Source organism: Sinocyclocheilus grahami, unplaced genomic scaffold (assembly GCF_001515645.1).
Source record: "Sinocyclocheilus grahami isolate Dianchi unplaced genomic scaffold, SAMN03320097.WGS_v1.1 scaffold734.1, whole genome shotgun sequence".
Lineage (NCBI taxonomy): Eukaryota > Metazoa > Chordata > Actinopteri > Cypriniformes > Cyprinidae > Sinocyclocheilus > Sinocyclocheilus grahami.
In genome coordinates, this window is record NW_015505913.1 from 408,635 (window position 1) to 426,877 (window position 18,243).

The window sequence follows — 18,243 nt, forward strand, 5'->3', positions numbered from 1 at the left end:
CTGTGTGTGTCTGTCTGTGTGTGTGTGTCTGTGTGTGTGTGTCTGTGTGTGTGTGTGTGTCTGTGTGTGTGTGTGTCTCAGGTCGGGTTTATTACTTCAATCACATCACGAATGCGAGTCAGTGGGAGCGGCCGAGCGGAGCGGGGCCCGACGGCGTCAGCGAGGTGGAGAAAGTGCGCTGCTCTCACCTGCTGGTCAAACACAACCAGTCGCGCCGGCCGTCCTCCTGGAGAGAGGAGAACATCACACGCAGCAAAGAGGAGGCGCTGCAGCTCATCCAAAGTAAGAGTGTGTCACATTTGTGTGTGTGTAGATGTGTGGTGTGAAGTACATGTATGAATTCACAAGCCTGTGTCTGTTTGTGTCTGTGTGTGTTTGTGTGTGCGTGTGCGTGCGTGCGTGTGTGTGTGTGTGTATATGTGTGTGTGTGTGTGTGTGTGTGTGTGTATAGAGTACATCGAACAGATCAAGTCTGGCCAGGAGGACTTTGAGAGTTTGGCGTCTCAGTTCAGTGACTGCAGCTCAGCGAGGAACGGAGGAGACCTGGGCTTGTTCGGCAGAGGTAAGACTAGAGCTACGAGATTATCAGCATCACCCTCCGACCGACTCGCATAATAAACCACTGACAGAATGCTTTAACACTGAGTAAATGTTGTATAAGCATTCAGTGTTGATGTAGTCACTGCGTTAAACGAAACACTAAACTAAAGTGCAGCAGTGACACTTACACAGCACAGTTTCCTTTGATTTGAACATTAGTTAACATGAACTAACAATGAAAGCACTTCTACAGCATTTATTAATGTTAATTTCAACATTAATCAATACAATATTAAAACCCAAAGTAATATCTGTTAATATTATTAAATGGACTTAAGCTACTGAACTAACAATCAACAGTCATGTGTTTATATTAATTAACAGTAACAAAATTAATAAATACTGTAACAAATTGCTCATTGTTAGTTAATAATAGAAAATGCATCAACTAACGTCAACTAATGGGATTTATTGTAAAGTGTTACCGGTGCAGCTTTAAGTGTTAATAATCATAATGATGTGGGAAAGTGATATTATGAATGGTGTTATTTTTGTATCACAGATCTTTATTAATATTTTAGTAATTTTGTTATGCGTTTCGATCATTTTTAGTAGTTTATTTATTGATTTTTACGATTGTTATTTAAGTACTTCACCAAACTAAATTAAAATGAGAAATGTTGCCTTGGAAAGTAGATGAAATGCAACGTTTTATACAATTATACAAATTAAAATACCTATTTTAAGATGTTATGTCATTTCTGTTAACATTTGTTTCAAGTAAAAAACAAAAGGTGTTGGTTTAATTGACTGTAATGTTGGTTGTGTGTGCTGTCTGTATTACTGTGTGTCAGGTCAAATGCAGAAGCCGTTTGAAGACGTCTCGTTCGCGCTGGAGATCGGAGACATGAGCGGCCCCGTGTTCACCGACTCAGGAGTTCACATCATCCTGAGAACCGGATAACCGCATTCCCCCTCCGTCATCCCGCAGATAACACACACATCACACACTATCCCAGGATTCCTTCTCTTAATCTGTTTCCCTGAAAAACCTCACTTGGCTCGTCAAAGCTGCACGTTGAGTCCATCCTGTATTTCAGTTATCGTACATGTTACAGATCCCTTCTACCCAGCATTCCTTCATCCGGCTCGGCTAAACTCTCCTAAAAACCGTCCTGCGGTGGTGCCTGAACATCACAGGACCAGCTCTGAGGACTAAAGTAGACGATCGTATCACACATCTCCAAAAAATGACCAATAAAATATACCATGTCACTGAATGAAATGCTCCTGTTTTATCTCAAAGCATGAAATATATAATATAGCACTTGTATAGCATTGCTCTTTTGTTGGTTTTGATTGCTGCTATTGTCCTCATTTGTAAGTCACTTTGGATGAAAGCGTCTGCTAAATGACCACATTTAAATATAGGCTAATGTAAATGTAAATAACAAAACTACATTGAAATTTTAAAACAAGCCCCAACTCAAATAAGTAACACAAATAAAATAAATCTCTTCATATAAACAAACTAAGGCTTTGTCTGTGCTATTAACATTTAAAATTAGAGGCAACCACTGCAAACCGTACTACGTATATGGAATAACTGTTTTATAAAAGCAGTAAGCCCCGTGAAGCCGTGGTTTACAGTGAATTTATAACAGCTACGGTGGTTTTAGACTCCGCTTCGCGTCGTATCTAACAACGCCCCTTAGCTGTTATAAGTTCACTGTAAACCACGGCTTATTGCTTTATTAGACTCTCTTCTGTGCCGTTCTTTTAAGTCCTTATCCAGCTGGAAAGTCACAGAAATGCATTGGTCCAGAATGTGTCTAAATTGTCCAGAAACAAGACCCACGTCTGGGTGCATAATGGAATAAAAAAATAACTATTCAGTAGTGCATTGATTATCAAACCTACATGGATACTTCTGAACCGTGGGAATGCGGTTGACATGAACATTGGTATGATGGGCCTCGTCTAGTCTCCCCATTCCATTTTTAATGGGGATGACTCAATGAAAGCATGTAGTGTGGTGTTGTTGTTTAGGTTTGTTTTTGGCAGATCTTCTGTCCGAGAGTATACAGCAGCTTGTGCAATCAAATGTTTAAAAGTTGTGAAATTTTGCACAATCACTACCAAATATTCCAACTTGCTCCTGTAGAAGAACAACCAAGGTGAGTCACCAAATCAGTGATTTGGAAAATTAGAATGGAGTGTGTGGAAACTAAAGGAAGCGTGATGAGTGAACTCTTCGGTTTGAATTCAGTCTGTTAATCTATTATCTATAGTTAGTTTGAGTGTTAATGGAGAGCTGGTAAATGGGTTATTGGAAAACAATCATTAGTGTCGTGTTGATGATTTTAAGATTATCTGTGATTACGTGGACGGTATTTAGGAACATTCTGTGTGTACAGATAATTTCCGTTCTTTCCCAATTTGGATGATTCCTAAATGTGCGAAAAGAATGTTTACCCAAATGTCTTAAAACGGACTTTGACACTGAGGAGGAGCCTGACCGTCGGATATTTAAAGGAGCGTTTGTCCCCTCCACAACTGGAGAACAACAACTGTGAGTTGCTGGTTTATTCTCCAGCATTTTCCTTAAAGCCTGTCTGGACATTCAGAAGTTTATATCAGTTAATACAATGAAATGGTATAAGTAAAGAATTCCTTCGTCTCTTTAAGGAAACAGATTTCTGCTGAGAAGAGTTTGAGAAGATGGAGTTAAGCTCATCTGTTTCCTACATTTTGTCACATTCCTACAGATTTTTATCACCTTATCAGTGTGATGTTCATCTTTTTCTTTCTTATGCAGATGATGGTGTTTTTGACGGCTCTTCTGCCTGTTTTATTGGGCTGTGATTGTGGTCTTGATGTAGACAAACCGGTCGACTGCTCTGACGTATATAAAGCAGGAGAAACAGTCAGTGGGGTTTACTCCATCTATCCAGCAGGAGACATTCCTGTCTGGGTTTACTGTCAGATGATCTCAGACGGGAAAGATGAAGATAAAGGAGGATGGACGGTACGACTTTAGATCATTAAACACACATCAGCACATTCATTATGAATCATATATTCTCTATACACCCATCACAGGTGATTCAGAGGAGAATGGACGGCAGTGTGAATTTCTATCGGCCGTGGAATCAGTACAAGAGAGGATTTGGGAATGTGGAGGGAGAATACTGGCTGGGTAAGATCTCACAGCGTGTGTGTGTTTGTGTGGATGTTCACGTCCAGTGTTTGGTTGAAGGTGTTCTTCATGTGTGTGTATGATCAGGGCTGGAGAACATGTACCAGCTGACACGTAAGAGGAAGTACATGCTGAGAGTGGATCTGGAGGACTTTGAAGGAAGGAAAGGTTTCGCTCTGTACTCGTCCTTCTCTGTGGGTTGTGAATGTGCTGGATATCAGCTGCATGTTTCAGGATTCACTGATGGAGGAGCAGGTAGGATGCTTTCATTTATACTCAAGAAAACTCATTTCCATTGGGTTACTTTCCTTAGTGAAGTTCTTCCTCTCTGCAGGCGACTCTTTATCTGGCCATAATGGATACAAGTTCTCCACCTTCGACAAAGACCAAGACTCCTATGAAAAGAACTGTGCCAAACTGTATCTCGGGGCATTTTGGTACTTAGCCTGTCACAATACAAACCCCAACGGTGTGTATTTATGGGGCGAAGATCCCACCCATCATGCCATTGGTGTTGTTTGGGCAACATGGAAGAATTACGCAGTCAGTATGAAATCCATCAGCATGAAGATCAAACGTGTGTCATAGAAATATTACAGTGCTTCTGAAAGAAAAACATTTTTACCTCATTTTATGACATCTTAAGGTTTTTATTCCTTTTTTTCTGCGTAAAAGAATCATGTTGAAATCTGTCTTTGAAATGTATGGTAAATCCGAAATTATATTTTCGTGAGTTGAGCAGAACCGAAGATGATCACATTAAAGCAAACGACAATCACAAGGTTACAACTTGAATCTGTTCTTGCTGTTTGAGTGGATAGAATGCTTAAAAAGGGTTTGGAGATTAATTTGGATTCATCAAAAAAAATAAATTTTAACTCCGCATGACTGTACTGAGACATATCCAAAATGTAAAGGAAGCAGTTCCACACCATGTAGAAAAAACAGTCGTCGTAATAAGAGACTCGACAGATGTTGGGCAATTCATAACATGTAAGAGATGGCTTAAGGGACCTGAGTTTCTCTTCTGAGGTTGAAGAAGAGTGAGATGTTCCTCACTGCAGAACCCAAGATCCAGGGGGCGTGGTTGGAACCAGATCCAACTCCTCCCACCTTACATGTACCTAAACCAACCCGTCTCCACCCCCTCATCCCTGAACCCACCCACCCATCTCCACCCCCTGATCCCTAAACCTACCATCTCCACTCCCTGATCCCTAAACCCACCATCTCCACCCCCTGATCCCTAAACCTACCATCTCCCCCCCCTGATCCCTAAACCGACCATCTCCACCCCCTGATCCCTAAACCCTCCCATCTCCCCCCCCTGATCCCTAAACCTACCATCTCCCCCCCCTGATCCCTAAACCGACCATCTCCACCCCCTGATCCCTAAACCCTCCCATCTCCCCCCCCTGATCCCTAAACCTACCATCTCCCCCCCCTGATCCCTAAACCGACCATCTCCACCCCCTGATCCCTAAACCCTCCCATCTCCCCCCCCTGATCCCTAAACCTACCATCTCCCCCCCCTGATCCCTAAACCGACCATCTCCACCCCCTGATCCCTAAACCCTCCCATCTCCCCCCCCTGATCCCTAAACCTACCATCTCCCCCCCCTGATCCCTAAACCGACCATCTCCACCCCCTGATCCCTAAACCCTCCCATCTCCCCCCCCTGATCCCTAAACCTACCATCTCCCCCCCCTGATCCCTAAACCGACCATCTCCACCCCCTGATCCCTAAACCCTCCCATCTCCCCCCCCTGATCCCTAAACCTACCATCTCCCCCCCCTGATCCCTAAACCGACCATCTCCACCCCCTGATCCCTAAACCCTCCCATCTCCCCCCCCTGATCCCTAAACCTACCATCTCCCCCCCCTGATCCCTAAACCGACCATCTCCACCCCCTGATCCCTAAACCCTCCCATCTCCCCCCCCTGATCCCTAAACCTACCATCTCCCCCCCCTGATCCCTAAACCGACCATCTCCACCCCCTGATCCCTAAACCCTCCCATCTCCCCCCCCTGATCCCTAAACCTACCATCTCCCCCCCCTGATCCCTAAACCGACCATCTCCACCCCCTGATCCCTAAACCCTCCCATCTCCCCCCCCTGATCCCTAAACCTACCATCTCCCCCCCCTGATCCCTAAACCGACCATCTCCACCCCCTGATCCCTAAACCCTCCCATCTCCCCCCCCTGATCCCTAAACCTACCATCTCCCCCCCCTGATCCCTAAACCGACCATCTCCACCCCCTGATCCCTAAACCCTCCCATCTCCCCCCCCTGATCCCTAAACCTACCATCTCCCCCCCCTGATCCCTAAACCGACCATCTCCACCCCCTGATCCCTAAACCCTCCCATCTCCCCCCCCTGATCCCTAAACCTACCATCTCCCCCCCCTGATCCCTAAACCGACCATCTCCACCCCCTGATCCCTAAACCCTCCCATCTCCCCCCCCTGATCCCTAAACCTACCATCTCCCCCCCCTGATCCCTAAACCGACCATCTCCACCCCCTGATCCCTAAACCCTCCCATCTCCCCCCCCTGATCCCTAAACCTACCATCTCCCCCCCCTGATCCCTAAACCGACCATCTCCACCCCCTGATCCCTAAACCCTCCCATCTCCCCCCCCTGATCCCTAAACCTACCATCTCCCCCCCCTGATCCCTAAACCGACCATCTCCACCCCCTGATCCCTAAACCCTCCCATCTCCCCCCCCTGATCCCTAAACCTACCATCTCCCCCCCCTGATCCCTAAACCGACCATCTCCACCCCCTGATCCCTAAACCCTCCCATCTCCCCCCCCTGATCCCTAAACCTACCATCTCCCCCCCCTGATCCCTAAACCGACCATCTCCACCCCCTGATCCCTAAACCCTCCCATCTCCACCCCCTGATCCCTAAACCTACCATCTCTTAACAGCTTGACAACATCGCTACAGCTATTTATGAGCAATAACAGCTGATATACTTTTTTGATAATATTTTTGTTGCTGTTCAACGTAAATTATAATCATTTTCATTCACAAAAAAAATGTATATATTTTCAAACAGCAATTAATATTTTCATAACCAAATATGCATTGTCGAATACATAACAATCCTTTCACGGATTTGAATTCTAGAAATGCGTTATGTGTAAGCCAGGTTAAAGAGATGGGTCTTTAATCTAGATTTAAACTGACAGAGTGTGTCTGCCTCCCGAGCAATATTAGGTAGGCTTTTCCAGAGTTTGGGCACTAAATAGGAAAAGGATCTGCTGCCTGCAGTTGATTTTGATATTCTAGGTATTATCAAATTGCCAGAATTTTGATATCGCAGCGGATGTGAAGGACTATAATGCGATATGAGCTCGCTCAAGTACTGAGGAGCTAAACCATTCAGGGCTTTATAAGTAATTAGCAGAGCAACACCCAATAATGCATTACAATTAGGGTGACCATATTTTAGTTTTCCAAAAAGAGGACAGTGGGGACAGGAGGCAGATGGAAACCTGCAGTGGGTGGAAGGGGGGCCTAAATACTTGACAAATGCGTTCACAACCATGCAACTATGTTATTGAACTTTAATACAAAGTAACACATCCTTTCCATTCAACTTTTGGTCCTCAACGATAGAATAACAACAAACAAATAAAAAAAATTGTTTAGCTTTTAACATCTGTTACATGACACTATTTCTTTTCATGGCCAGTTGCATAAAAAAAAAAAACAACAACAAAAAACATTCCACTATTTCAGTCAAAAATAAATTATGTCCCCTGATGTTCTCTGGTATACTTTCCAGAGAATCGAATCTTTCCCAACAGTCCTTGATTACCAATCAAATAGTAATAAAAGTCTTTGCAAGACATGTGTTTAAAGTTGTATTGTATGCACAGAACCCCCTTCAGTGACTCAACAGACAAGTGATTCCTTTCCTTTGTCCACTGGCTTTGCATCAGTGAAAAAAACTCTGCATTTGCATTGTGAGAAGGAATAGCAAAGAAAAACTGCAATCTTCAGTAGCTCTTTTGGACCTTTCAAAATATTTGGTCCGCTTCTTGTGTGCTTGCAGATCACTGAAATCTCCATCACTGTTACACCTTTCTGTGAATTTCTTCAGGTTGGTGACTTGATCAAAGCACTTTGCATCATCAATTGGCACCCCCTTTTCTCCCAGGTATTTGATACAGGCCTCAATGTCATTCCAGTCAGGTGTGTCACTCAGATCCATCCACATGAAAGAGGAGAACTTCTCCAGATATTCCAGGCATGAACTGTACAGACCCTGTACTTGAGCACTGAAATGGTCACACCGCTTACCGAGTCCATCCTTGTGCTTCTGTGCCAATAGTCCCTTCACTTTAAGAGACATGAATAATAATAATAATAAACTTTATTTTATATAGCGCCTTTAAAAGTAGCATCTCAAAGCGCTTTACATATAAAAATATGAAGTTAAAAGATACACACAACAGTACAGGCAGTAAAGAACTAACCAATCAATACAAAGCCAATATAATAAAAGACAAAGTAATCACATAAAAGCTACCCTAAAAAAGTACGTTTTAAGGGACGATTTAGAAACACTAAGGGATTCTGCATTCCTAATCTCAGAGGGCAGGGAATTCCACAATTTAGGAGCCAAAGAAGAGAAAGCCCAATCACCCATGGTTTTTAGCCGAGTAGTTTGAACAGTTAAAAGACCAGCTTCAGAAGAGCGTAGCGCACGTGTAGGGGTGTAGGGGGTTAAAATCTTGCACAAATATTGAGGAGCCAAATTATTCAAGGCCTTATAAGTGAGCATGAGAATTTTAAAATCAATACGAAAACTAACAGGAAGCCAGTGCAATTTTTCCAAGATAGATGTGATGTGCTCCCTTGCACGGGTTCTAGTCAGAATTCTAGCAGCTGAATTTTGTACCAACTGTAATTTACTTAGGGTAGCTTTAGAAACTCCAGCCAGCAAAGCATTACAATAATCAATATGCGAAAAAACTGAAGTGTTGATTACATTTTCAGCCACAGAAAAAGTCAACATGGGACATAATTTGGCAATGTTTCTGAGATTAAAAAAATATGTTTTGACTGTATTACGAAGATGCGGATCAAATGTTAAGTTGGCGTCAAATATCACCCCCAGATTTTTTAGTTTAGTTTGAAACTGTAAAGCAGAGCCATGGTTGAAGGTGTTCTTCATGTGTGTGTATGATCAGGGCTGGAGAACATGTACCAGCTGACACGTAACAACAAGTACATGCTGAGAGTGGATCTGGAGGACTTTGAAGGAAGGAAAGGTTTCGCTCTGTACTCATCCTTCTCTGTGGGTTGTGAATGTGCTGGTTATCAGCTGCATGTTTCTGGATTCACTGATGGAGGAGCAGGTAGGACGCTTTCATTTATACTCAAGAAAACTCATTTCCATTGGGTTACTGTCCTCAGTGACCCTCTTCTTCTCTGCAGGCGACTCTTTATCTGGCCATAATGATCAGAAGTTCTCCACCTTCGACAAAGACCAAGACTCCTATGAAAAGAACTGTGCCAAACTGTATCTCGGGGCATTTTGGTACGCAGCCTGTCACTATGCAAACCCCAACGGTGCGTATTTATGGGGCGAAGATCCCACCCATCATGCCATTGGTGTTGTTTGGTCAGCATGGAAGAATTACGCAGTCAGTATGAAATCAATCAGCATGAAGATCAAATATGTTTCTTAGAAACAATACAGTACTCCTGAAGGGGAAATTTTTCCTGATTATTCAAGAGCTTAACAACAATATTTCCCCTCTTAGCTGTGTAACTGTGTGAATGTGTTGAATATTTCTCATCTACGTGTATAGCTGCTCGTGTAGCACATTAAAACCAACTTAATCCATATTTAGATGAATTGTCACTTCATAAACCTTCAATAAACTCCTACTTTAAATGAATTATTCTATAAATTCTTAAACTAGACTTTGACTAGACTAGAATTGTGTCTGAACCGTGAACCGTAGTTGTACATGTGCACTGCTGTAAACGGTTGAGTCGATTCTCTTCAGTGGGAATAGATATACGAGGCATGAACAGAAAGCGTGCCGCTGCTGTGTTTTCTGATTCAGTCTGAGGTGATGATGAATGGTCCGAAGAGAAAGACACACAATCACAGTGGATGTGTAAATCTCACTCTCCATGGGCAGAAATATGTGAAACCCACACTGCAAGCAGTTTGACATACTTTTAGATTCTCATAATTTCTCATGATTTTTGATTTAAGAGAAATTTGTTTACAGTGACGTGCCAGTTTTAATAATGTAAGAATGTCCAGCTTTCAGCCGGTATACTGCACAATTGATATATTTTGGTTAGTCATAGTATGCATCCAAATTACATACATGCTTTACACAACAGGACATCAGCACCTCCATGCTTTACTGCAGGAATGCTGTTATCTGGATGCTGAGCTGGATTGGATTTCCGCCAGACATATCGTTTGGTGTCAAGGCCAGATAATTCAGTTTTAGTCTCATCTGTCTCAGAATCTTCAAGGTGTGTTTTGGCAAAGCTCTGTCTGACTGCATGTGGCCTTTCTTGAGGAGTGGCTTTTTTTCTTCAGCCCTCCCATACAAGCCACATTAGTGGAGAATCTGTGATATTGTTGTCACACAATGACCACTCTTTGTCATAAACTCCTGCAGCTGTCGCCTCTCTGATCAGTTTCCTCCGGCTCTTTTATCAGTTTGGAGCGACGTCCCGATCCAGGGAGGGTCTGTGTTTTACCAAATACCTTCCACTTCTTAATAATATACTTCACTGTGCATCTAGGCATTGATGAAGCCTTTGAAATGTTTTTGTCTCCATCTCCTGACTTGTGCATGTTCACAACTTTATCCCGGAGATCTTCTGACAGTGTCTTGCCACCCATAGCTGATTGTTTGCTTCAGTTGCTCTAGCAAGGACTGAAATGCTCCAGGAACACTCTTTTCATGCTGAGCTGATCAAAATGAGCACAGCTGAAAGTCAAATGGATTTGTGTGCCACTGAGAAGGTGATCAGCTGCACCTGTTTGATTTCACCAGTCATTTTTAGGAGGGGGCTGATCCTTTTTCCAACTCAGTGAATCTGTTTTTTTTCTTTCGTTTTTCTGACATGTTGGCGTTTTATCTTTCACTTGGATGTTATAAGTTGCACTGAGTACATACAGCTGGATAAAACAAAAACTGTGTCCGTCTTCATTTCAGGCTGCAAAGCAACAAAATGTGATTATTTTAAACGGGGCTGATTTTTTTTCTATACCCACTGTATATACACAAATACATGCATGCTGTTTGCTGATGTGTGTCGTCTGATATCCACAGGATTGCGCCACAGCTGGTCTTTAAACATTACCAGGCTCCTGACCAGGTTGTGTCAGAAGTGCATCCACTCAGAATATTCGATAATTAAATTTGACGATTTTTGTGCATAAAATATGATCAATGCTGCAAATTTCACTCATTTGAATCCAAAATGTCTCTTCCAAACACAGAGATAAAGTTTATCTTTGCGGTACAAAGTTGATTCATCACTACGTTATGTGTAAGCCAGGTTAAAGAGATGGGTCTTTAATCTAGATTTAAACTGACAGAGTGTGTCTGCCTCCCGAGCAATATTAGGTAGGCTTTTCCAGAGTTTGGGCACTAAATAGGAAAAGGATCTGCTGCCTGCAGTTGATTTTGATATTCTAGGTATTATCAAATTGCCAGAATTTTGATATCGCAGCGGATGTGAAGGACTATAATGCGATATGAGCTCGCTCAAGTACTGAGGAGCTAAACCATTCAGGGCTTTATAAGTAATTAGCAGAGCAACACCCAATAATGCATTACAATTAGGGTGACCATATTTTAGTTTTCCAAAAAGAGGACAGTGGGGACAGGAGGCAGATGGAAACCTGCAGTGGGTGGAAGGGGGGCCTAAATACTTGACAAATGCGTTCACAACCATGCAACTATGTTATTGAACTTTAATACAAAGTAACACATCCTTTCCATTCAACTTTTGGTCCTCAACGATAGAATAACAACAAACAAATAAAAAAAATTGTTTAGCTTTTAACATCTGTTACATGACACTATTTCTTTTCATGGCCAGTTGCATAAAAAAAAAAAACAACAACAAAAAACATTCCACTATTTCAGTCAAAAATAAATTATGTCCCCTGATGTTCTCTGGTATACTTTCCAGAGAATCGAATCTTTCCCAACAGTCCTTGATTACCAATCAAATAGTAATAAAAGTCTTTGCAAGACATGTGTTTAAAGTTGTATTGTATGCACAGAACCCCCTTCAGTGACTCAACAGACAAGTGATTCCTTTCCTTTGTCCACTGGCTTTGCATCAGTGAAAAAAACTCTGCATTTGCATTGTGAGAAGGAATAGCAAAGAAAAACTGCAATCTTCAGTAGCTCTTTTGGACCTTTCAAAATATTTGGTCCGCTTCTTGTGTGCTTGCAGATCACTGAAATCTCCATCACTGTTACACCTTTCTGTGAATTTCTTCAGGTTGGTGACTTGATCAAAGCACTTTGCATCATCAATTGGCACCCCCTTTTCTCCCAGGTATTTGATACAGGCCTCAATGTCATTCCAGTCAGGTGTGTCACTCAGATCCATCCACATGAAAGAGGAGAACTTCTCCAGATATTCCAGGCATGAACTGTACAGACCCTGTACTTGAGCACTGAAATGGTCACACCGCTTACCGAGTCCATCCTTGTGCTTCTGTGCCAATAGTCCCTTCACTTTAAGAGACATGAATAATAATAATAATAAACTTTATTTTATATAGCGCCTTTAAAAGTAGCATCTCAAAGCGCTTTACATATAAAAATATGAAGTTAAAAGATACACACAACAGTACAGGCAGTAAAGAACTAACCAATCAATACAAAGCCAATATAATAAAAGACAAAGTAATCACATAAAAGCTACCCTAAAAAAGTACGTTTTAAGGGACGATTTAGAAACACTAAGGGATTCTGCATTCCTAATCTCAGAGGGCAGGGAATTCCACAATTTAGGAGCCAAAGAAGAGAAAGCCCAATCACCCATGGTTTTTAGCCGAGTAGTTTGAACAGTTAAAAGACCAGCTTCAGAAGAGCGTAGCGCACGTGTAGGGGTGTAGGGGGTTAAAATCTTGCACAAATATTGAGGAGCCAAATTATTCAAGGCCTTATAAGTGAGCATGAGAATTTTAAAATCAATACGAAAACTAACAGGAAGCCAGTGCAATTTTTCCAAGATAGATGTGATGTGCTCCCTTGCACGGGTTCTAGTCAGAATTCTAGCAGCTGAATTTTGTACCAACTGTAATTTACTTAGGGTAGCTTTAGAAACTCCAGCCAGCAAAGCATTACAATAATCAATATGCGAAAAAACTGAAGTGTTGATTACATTTTCAGCCACAGAAAAAGTCAACATGGGACATAATTTGGCAATGTTTCTGAGATTAAAAAAATATGTTTTGACTGTATTACGAAGATGCGGATCAAATGTTAAGTTGGCGTCAAATATCACCCCCAGATTTTTTAGTTTAGTTTGAAACTGTAAAGCAGAGCCATGGTTGAAGGTGTTCTTCATGTGTGTGTATGATCAGGGCTGGAGAACATGTACCAGCTGACACGTAACAACAAGTACATGCTGAGAGTGGATCTGGAGGACTTTGAAGGAAGGAAAGGTTTCGCTCTGTACTCATCCTTCTCTGTGGGTTGTGAATGTGCTGGTTATCAGCTGCATGTTTCTGGATTCACTGATGGAGGAGCAGGTAGGACGCTTTCATTTATACTCAAGAAAACTCATTTCCATTGGGTTACTGTCCTCAGTGACCCTCTTCTTCTCTGCAGGCGACTCTTTATCTGGCCATAATGATCAGAAGTTCTCCACCTTCGACAAAGACCAAGACTCCTATGAAAAGAACTGTGCCAAACTGTATCTCGGGGCATTTTGGTACGCAGCCTGTCACTATGCAAACCCCAACGGTGCGTATTTATGGGGCGAAGATCCCACCCATCATGCCATTGGTGTTGTTTGGTCAGCATGGAAGAATTACGCAGTCAGTATGAAATCAATCAGCATGAAGATCAAATATGTTTCTTAGAAACAATACAGTACTCCTGAAGGGGAAATTTTTCCTGATTATTCAAGAGCTTAACAACAATATTTCCCCTCTTAGCTGTGTAACTGTGTGAATGTGTTGAATATTTCTCATCTACGTGTATAGCTGCTCGTGTAGCACATTAAAACCAACTTAATCCATATTTAGATGAATTGTCACTTCATAAACCTTCAATAAACTCCTACTTTAAATGAATTATTCTATAAATTCTTAAACTAGACTTTGACTAGACTAGAATTGTGTCTGAACCGTGAACCGTAGTTGTACATGTGCACTGCTGTAAACGGTTGAGTCGATTCTCTTCAGTGGGAATAGATATACGAGGCATGAACAGAAAGCGTGCCGCTGCTGTGTTTTCTGATTCAGTCTGAGGTGATGATGAATGGTCCGAAGAGAAAGACACACAATCACAGTGGATGTGTAAATCTCACTCTCCATGGGCAGAAATATGTGAAACCCACACTGCAAGCAGTTTGACATACTTTTAGATTCTCATAATTTCTCATGATTTTTGATTTAAGAGAAATTTGTTTACAGTGACGTGCCAGTTTTAATAATGTAAGAATGTCCAGCTTTCAGCCGGTATACTGCACAATTGATATATTTTGGTTAGTCATAGTATGCATCCAAATTACATACATGCTTTACACAACAGGACATCAGCACCTCCATGCTTTACTGCAGGAATGCTGTTATCTGGATGCTGAGCTGGATTGGATTTCCGCCAGACATATCGTTTGGTGTCAAGGCCAGATAATTCAGTTTTAGTCTCATCTGTCTCAGAATCTTCAAGGTGTGTTTTGGCAAAGCTCTGTCTGACTGCATGTGGCCTTTCTTGAGGAGTGGCTTTTTTTCTTCAGCCCTCCCATACAAGCCACATTAGTGGAGAATCTGTGATATTGTTGTCACACAATGACCACTCTTTGTCATAAACTCCTGCAGCTGTCGCCTCTCTGATCAGTTTCCTCCGGCTCTTTTATCAGTTTGGAGCGACGTCCCGATCCAGGGAGGGTCTGTGTTTTACCAAATACCTTCCACTTCTTAATAATATACTTCACTGTGCATCTAGGCATTGATGAAGCCTTTGAAATGTTTTTGTCTCCATCTCCTGACTTGTGCATGTTCACAACTTTATCCCGGAGATCTTCTGACAGTGTCTTGCCACCCATAGCTGATTGTTTGCTTCAGTTGCTCTAGCAAGGACTGAAATGCTCCAGGAACACTCTTTTCATGCTGAGCTGATCAAAATGAGCACAGCTGAAAGTCAAATGGATTTGTGTGCCACTGAGAAGGTGATCAGCTGCACCTGTTTGATTTCACCAGTCATTTTTAGGAGGGGGCTGATCCTTTTTCCAACTCAGTGAATCTGTTTTTTTTCTTTCGTTTTTCTGACATGTTGGCGTTTTATCTTTCACTTGGATGTTATAAGTTGCACTGAGTACATACAGCTGGATAAAACAAAAACTGTGTCCGTCTTCATTTCAGGCTGCAAAGCAACAAAATGTGATTATTTTAAACGGGGCTGATTTTTTTTCTATACCCACTGTATATACACAAATACATGCATGCTGTTTGCTGATGTGTGTCGTCTGATATCCACAGGATTGCGCCACAGCTGGTCTTTAAACATTACCAGGCTCCTGACCAGGTTGTGTCAGAAGTGCATCCACTCAGAATATTCGATAATTAAATTTGACGATTTTTGTGCATAAAATATGATCAATGCTGCAAATTTCACTCATTTGAATCCAAAATGTCTCTTCCAAACACAGAGATAAAGTTTATCTTTGCGGTACAAAGTTGATTCATCACTATTGTTATGTTTCTAGACCGATTAAGGAATTCATAAATCTTCTAACTCACATCTTTGTTTCCCACAAGCCGTAGCAATGAAGAAATACGCCCTTACCTCGTGTATCGGGAGATGTAGAAGTTTCAAGATTTCCCACCCGGTGTCCGTGCTGCTATGGGACTTCCACAGGAGATTTATATTCAAGTTCAGATAATAGGTTACTCTCAATAAAATACTCAGAGACTTGTTTAAAAGAAGTTTAACGCATCACCATTGGAAATGGTTTCGCTTTATTAAAAACAATAACTCATAAGTAATAAAATCAAAAGTAAACAGGGAGAAGTCTTCACCTCGAATTGTGGCAAAAGCAAATCTGATACAACAGTCGATTATATAGTGGGAGGCGTTTACAATATTTATCCTTTGCAAAGCATTCAGCATCGGGCTCTACACTGTGTATATGCAATGTGTGAGTAACTCAGAAGCCAAACACTCCTGTCTTGTTTCGATTCATAATTCAAAAGCATATAAATGGGCCTAATGTCGTGAGCTAGTTCTTCAGTCAGTGAAACATGCAGTAAGCAAATTGGAATAATTGCATGTATTATTTTATGTGAGGTTATGATGCATTATCCCATGGAACACAACTGGAGTTATCAACAGAATGTCAAATGCATTTTGGGTCGATCTGTGTGTGTAATGTCTATGAGGGTAATAAGAACACTTTCTGAGTTTTTAATGCTCCTTTTATTATTGGTTTGTCAGCAGCTCTGGTTCCATTGAATTTCTCATTTAGTGTTTCTGGTGTCTGTTGTGGAGATAAACACATCTGACATAATGATTTCAGTGCAGGAGTTTATTCTAATTGTATGATTTTGACCAAAAACAAAGAATAGTTCATAAACAGTCATAAGATTATGATAGTTATTTTCCTACGTGATTTACTAAGTTACACAGTTATTAGAAAACAGGAAACAATTCAACATTAAATTGATTGTTTTGTTGTTTATTTCCGAGAAGAACTGTAATGTTTCTAAGGCACACGTTTGATCTTCATGCTGATGGATTTCATTCCGACAGCGTAACCCTTCCATGATGACCAAACATTTCCAATGGCGTAATGGGTGCCATCTTCTCCCCATAAATATATACCGTTGGGGTTTGTATTGTGACAGGCTGAGTACCAAAATCCCCCGAGATACAGTTTGGCACAGTTATTTTCATAGACATCTTGGTCTTTGTCGAAGGTGGAGAACTTGTATCCATTATGGCCAGATAAAGAGTCGCCTGCAGAGAAGAAGAGGGTCACTAAGGACAATAACTCAATGGAAATGTGCTTTCTTGAGTATAAATGAAAGCGTCCTACCTGCTCCTCCATCAGTGAATCCAGAAACTTTTAGTTTATACTCGTCAGCTTCAGGACCCACAGAGAAGGACGAGTACAGAGCGAACACTTTATTTCCTCCAAAGTCCTCCAGATCCACTCTCAGCATGTACTTGTTGTTACGTGTCAGCTGGTAGATGTTCTCCAGCCCTGATCATACACACACATGAAGAACACCTTCAACCAAACACTGGACATGAACATCCACACAAAATTATGTTTTATTAAAGTTCGGGAGGAGCACGTTCAGATAATTAACACGAGAGGAGTTGCACAGGGCTTTTGCGCATTTGCGACTGAAAACTACTGCGTGCGACTATGGAAAAATATTTAGGAGCACCAGTGCGACTGACCAGATCTTCATCATATTTGGGATTGTGATCGCTGAGGGGAGCTTCAAAGGTTCCTGCGTGTTTTTGCAGCGTTGAGTAATGTATCACAGACATAGTCCTAATCATTTAATATTTCTATATTCAACATTTTTTAATGGATTTAATTGCACTCATGCCACCTCTGATCCTCATTAAATGTCTGAAAATACACCTACAAGCCACTTTTGTGTTCTTCTGTGCTACCTCTGTACAAATTAATTTTAATACTGATTTCATTTGATTAGTAACTTATTCTTCTTATTCTACTTGTTCTTATTCTATGGTTTTATCTAGAATTTTTAAAAAGCTTATAAAATATAATTTTTTAAAAATTTGACATAAAAGATGACATACTTTTAATAAAGATAGAAAAATGCCAGTACAGAGGTAAAAACAAAATTCTATTGTAAATCACTTTAAGGAGCCAAATATCACCTCGTAATGGCATTTTTATTTATCAAATTTTGGCACTCCTAAAAAGAAAAATAAGCGTAGAGCCCTGGAGCACATTCAGTAATCAACTCAATTAACAAGATAAGATATATATATATACACAGCAGACTTACCTCTGTTCCTTGACAGTTTTCTAGCATCCCTCCACCATCCCATCTCACTTCTAACTATTCCTATCTCAACCCAGTGGGGGGGGGGGGGGGGGAGGAAACAATTCAACATTAAATTGATTGTTTTGTTGTTTATTTCCGAGAAGAACTGTAATGTTTCTAAGGCACACGTTTGATCTTCATGCTGATGGATTTCATTCCGACAGCGTAACCCTTCCATGATGACCAAACATTTCCAATGGCGTAATGGGTGCCATCTT

The 18,243-nt window shown here is 41.4% G+C and overlaps 5 protein-coding genes across 5 annotated transcripts in view; 4 read left to right on the forward strand and 1 right to left on the reverse strand.

Moving 5' to 3' along the window:
• Nucleotides 1-1,541, forward strand: part of LOC107560602 (peptidyl-prolyl cis-trans isomerase NIMA-interacting 1) — a 3,630-nt gene extending 2,089 nt beyond the window's left edge. The window contains exons 2-4 of the mRNA XM_016244826.1: nt 82-282; nt 452-562; nt 1,395-1,541. Coding sequence (XP_016100312.1) covers nt 82-282; nt 452-562; nt 1,395-1,504 — 422 coding nt within the window. The 3' untranslated portion in view covers nt 1,505-1,541. The remainder of the gene's footprint in view (nt 1-81; nt 283-451; nt 563-1,394) is intronic.
• A 1,554-nt stretch (nt 1,542-3,095) lies between these two features.
• LOC107560596 (microfibril-associated glycoprotein 4-like) lies at nt 3,096-4,504 on the forward strand. The gene is made up of 5 exons (XM_016244820.1): nt 3,096-3,267; nt 3,359-3,568; nt 3,643-3,739; nt 3,827-3,994; nt 4,074-4,504. Exons 1-5 carry the CDS (start codon nt 3,262-3,264, stop codon nt 4,325-4,327), a joined length of 735 nt encoding a protein of 244 aa, XP_016100306.1. The 5' UTR covers nt 3,096-3,261; the 3' UTR covers nt 4,328-4,504.
• LOC107560603 (microfibril-associated glycoprotein 4-like) lies at nt 3,757-9,647 on the forward strand. Its single transcript, XM_016244827.1, has 3 exons — nt 3,757-3,799; nt 8,928-9,122; nt 9,202-9,647. The coding sequence occupies exons 2-3, from the start codon at nt 8,966-8,968 to the stop codon at nt 9,453-9,455; spliced, it is 411 nt and encodes a 136-aa protein (XP_016100313.1). The 5' UTR covers nt 3,757-3,799; nt 8,928-8,965; the 3' UTR covers nt 9,456-9,647.
• A 3,679-nt stretch (nt 9,648-13,326) lies between these two features.
• Nucleotides 13,327-14,047, forward strand: LOC107560604 (microfibril-associated glycoprotein 4-like). The gene is made up of 2 exons (XM_016244828.1): nt 13,327-13,522; nt 13,602-14,047. The coding sequence occupies exons 1-2, from the start codon at nt 13,366-13,368 to the stop codon at nt 13,853-13,855; spliced, it is 411 nt and encodes a 136-aa protein (XP_016100314.1). The 5' UTR covers nt 13,327-13,365; the 3' UTR covers nt 13,856-14,047.
• Nucleotides 14,048-16,617: 2,570 nt separating this feature from the next.
• Nucleotides 16,618-18,029, reverse strand: LOC107560579 (microfibril-associated glycoprotein 4-like). Its single transcript, XM_016244797.1, has 3 exons — nt 17,987-18,029; nt 17,032-17,199; nt 16,618-16,952 (listed from the first exon to the last, which is right to left on the reverse strand). The coding sequence occupies exons 1-3, from the start codon at nt 18,027-18,029 to the stop codon at nt 16,699-16,701; spliced, it is 465 nt and encodes a 154-aa protein (XP_016100283.1). The 3' UTR covers nt 16,618-16,698.
• Nucleotides 18,030-18,243: the final 214 nt, after the last annotated feature.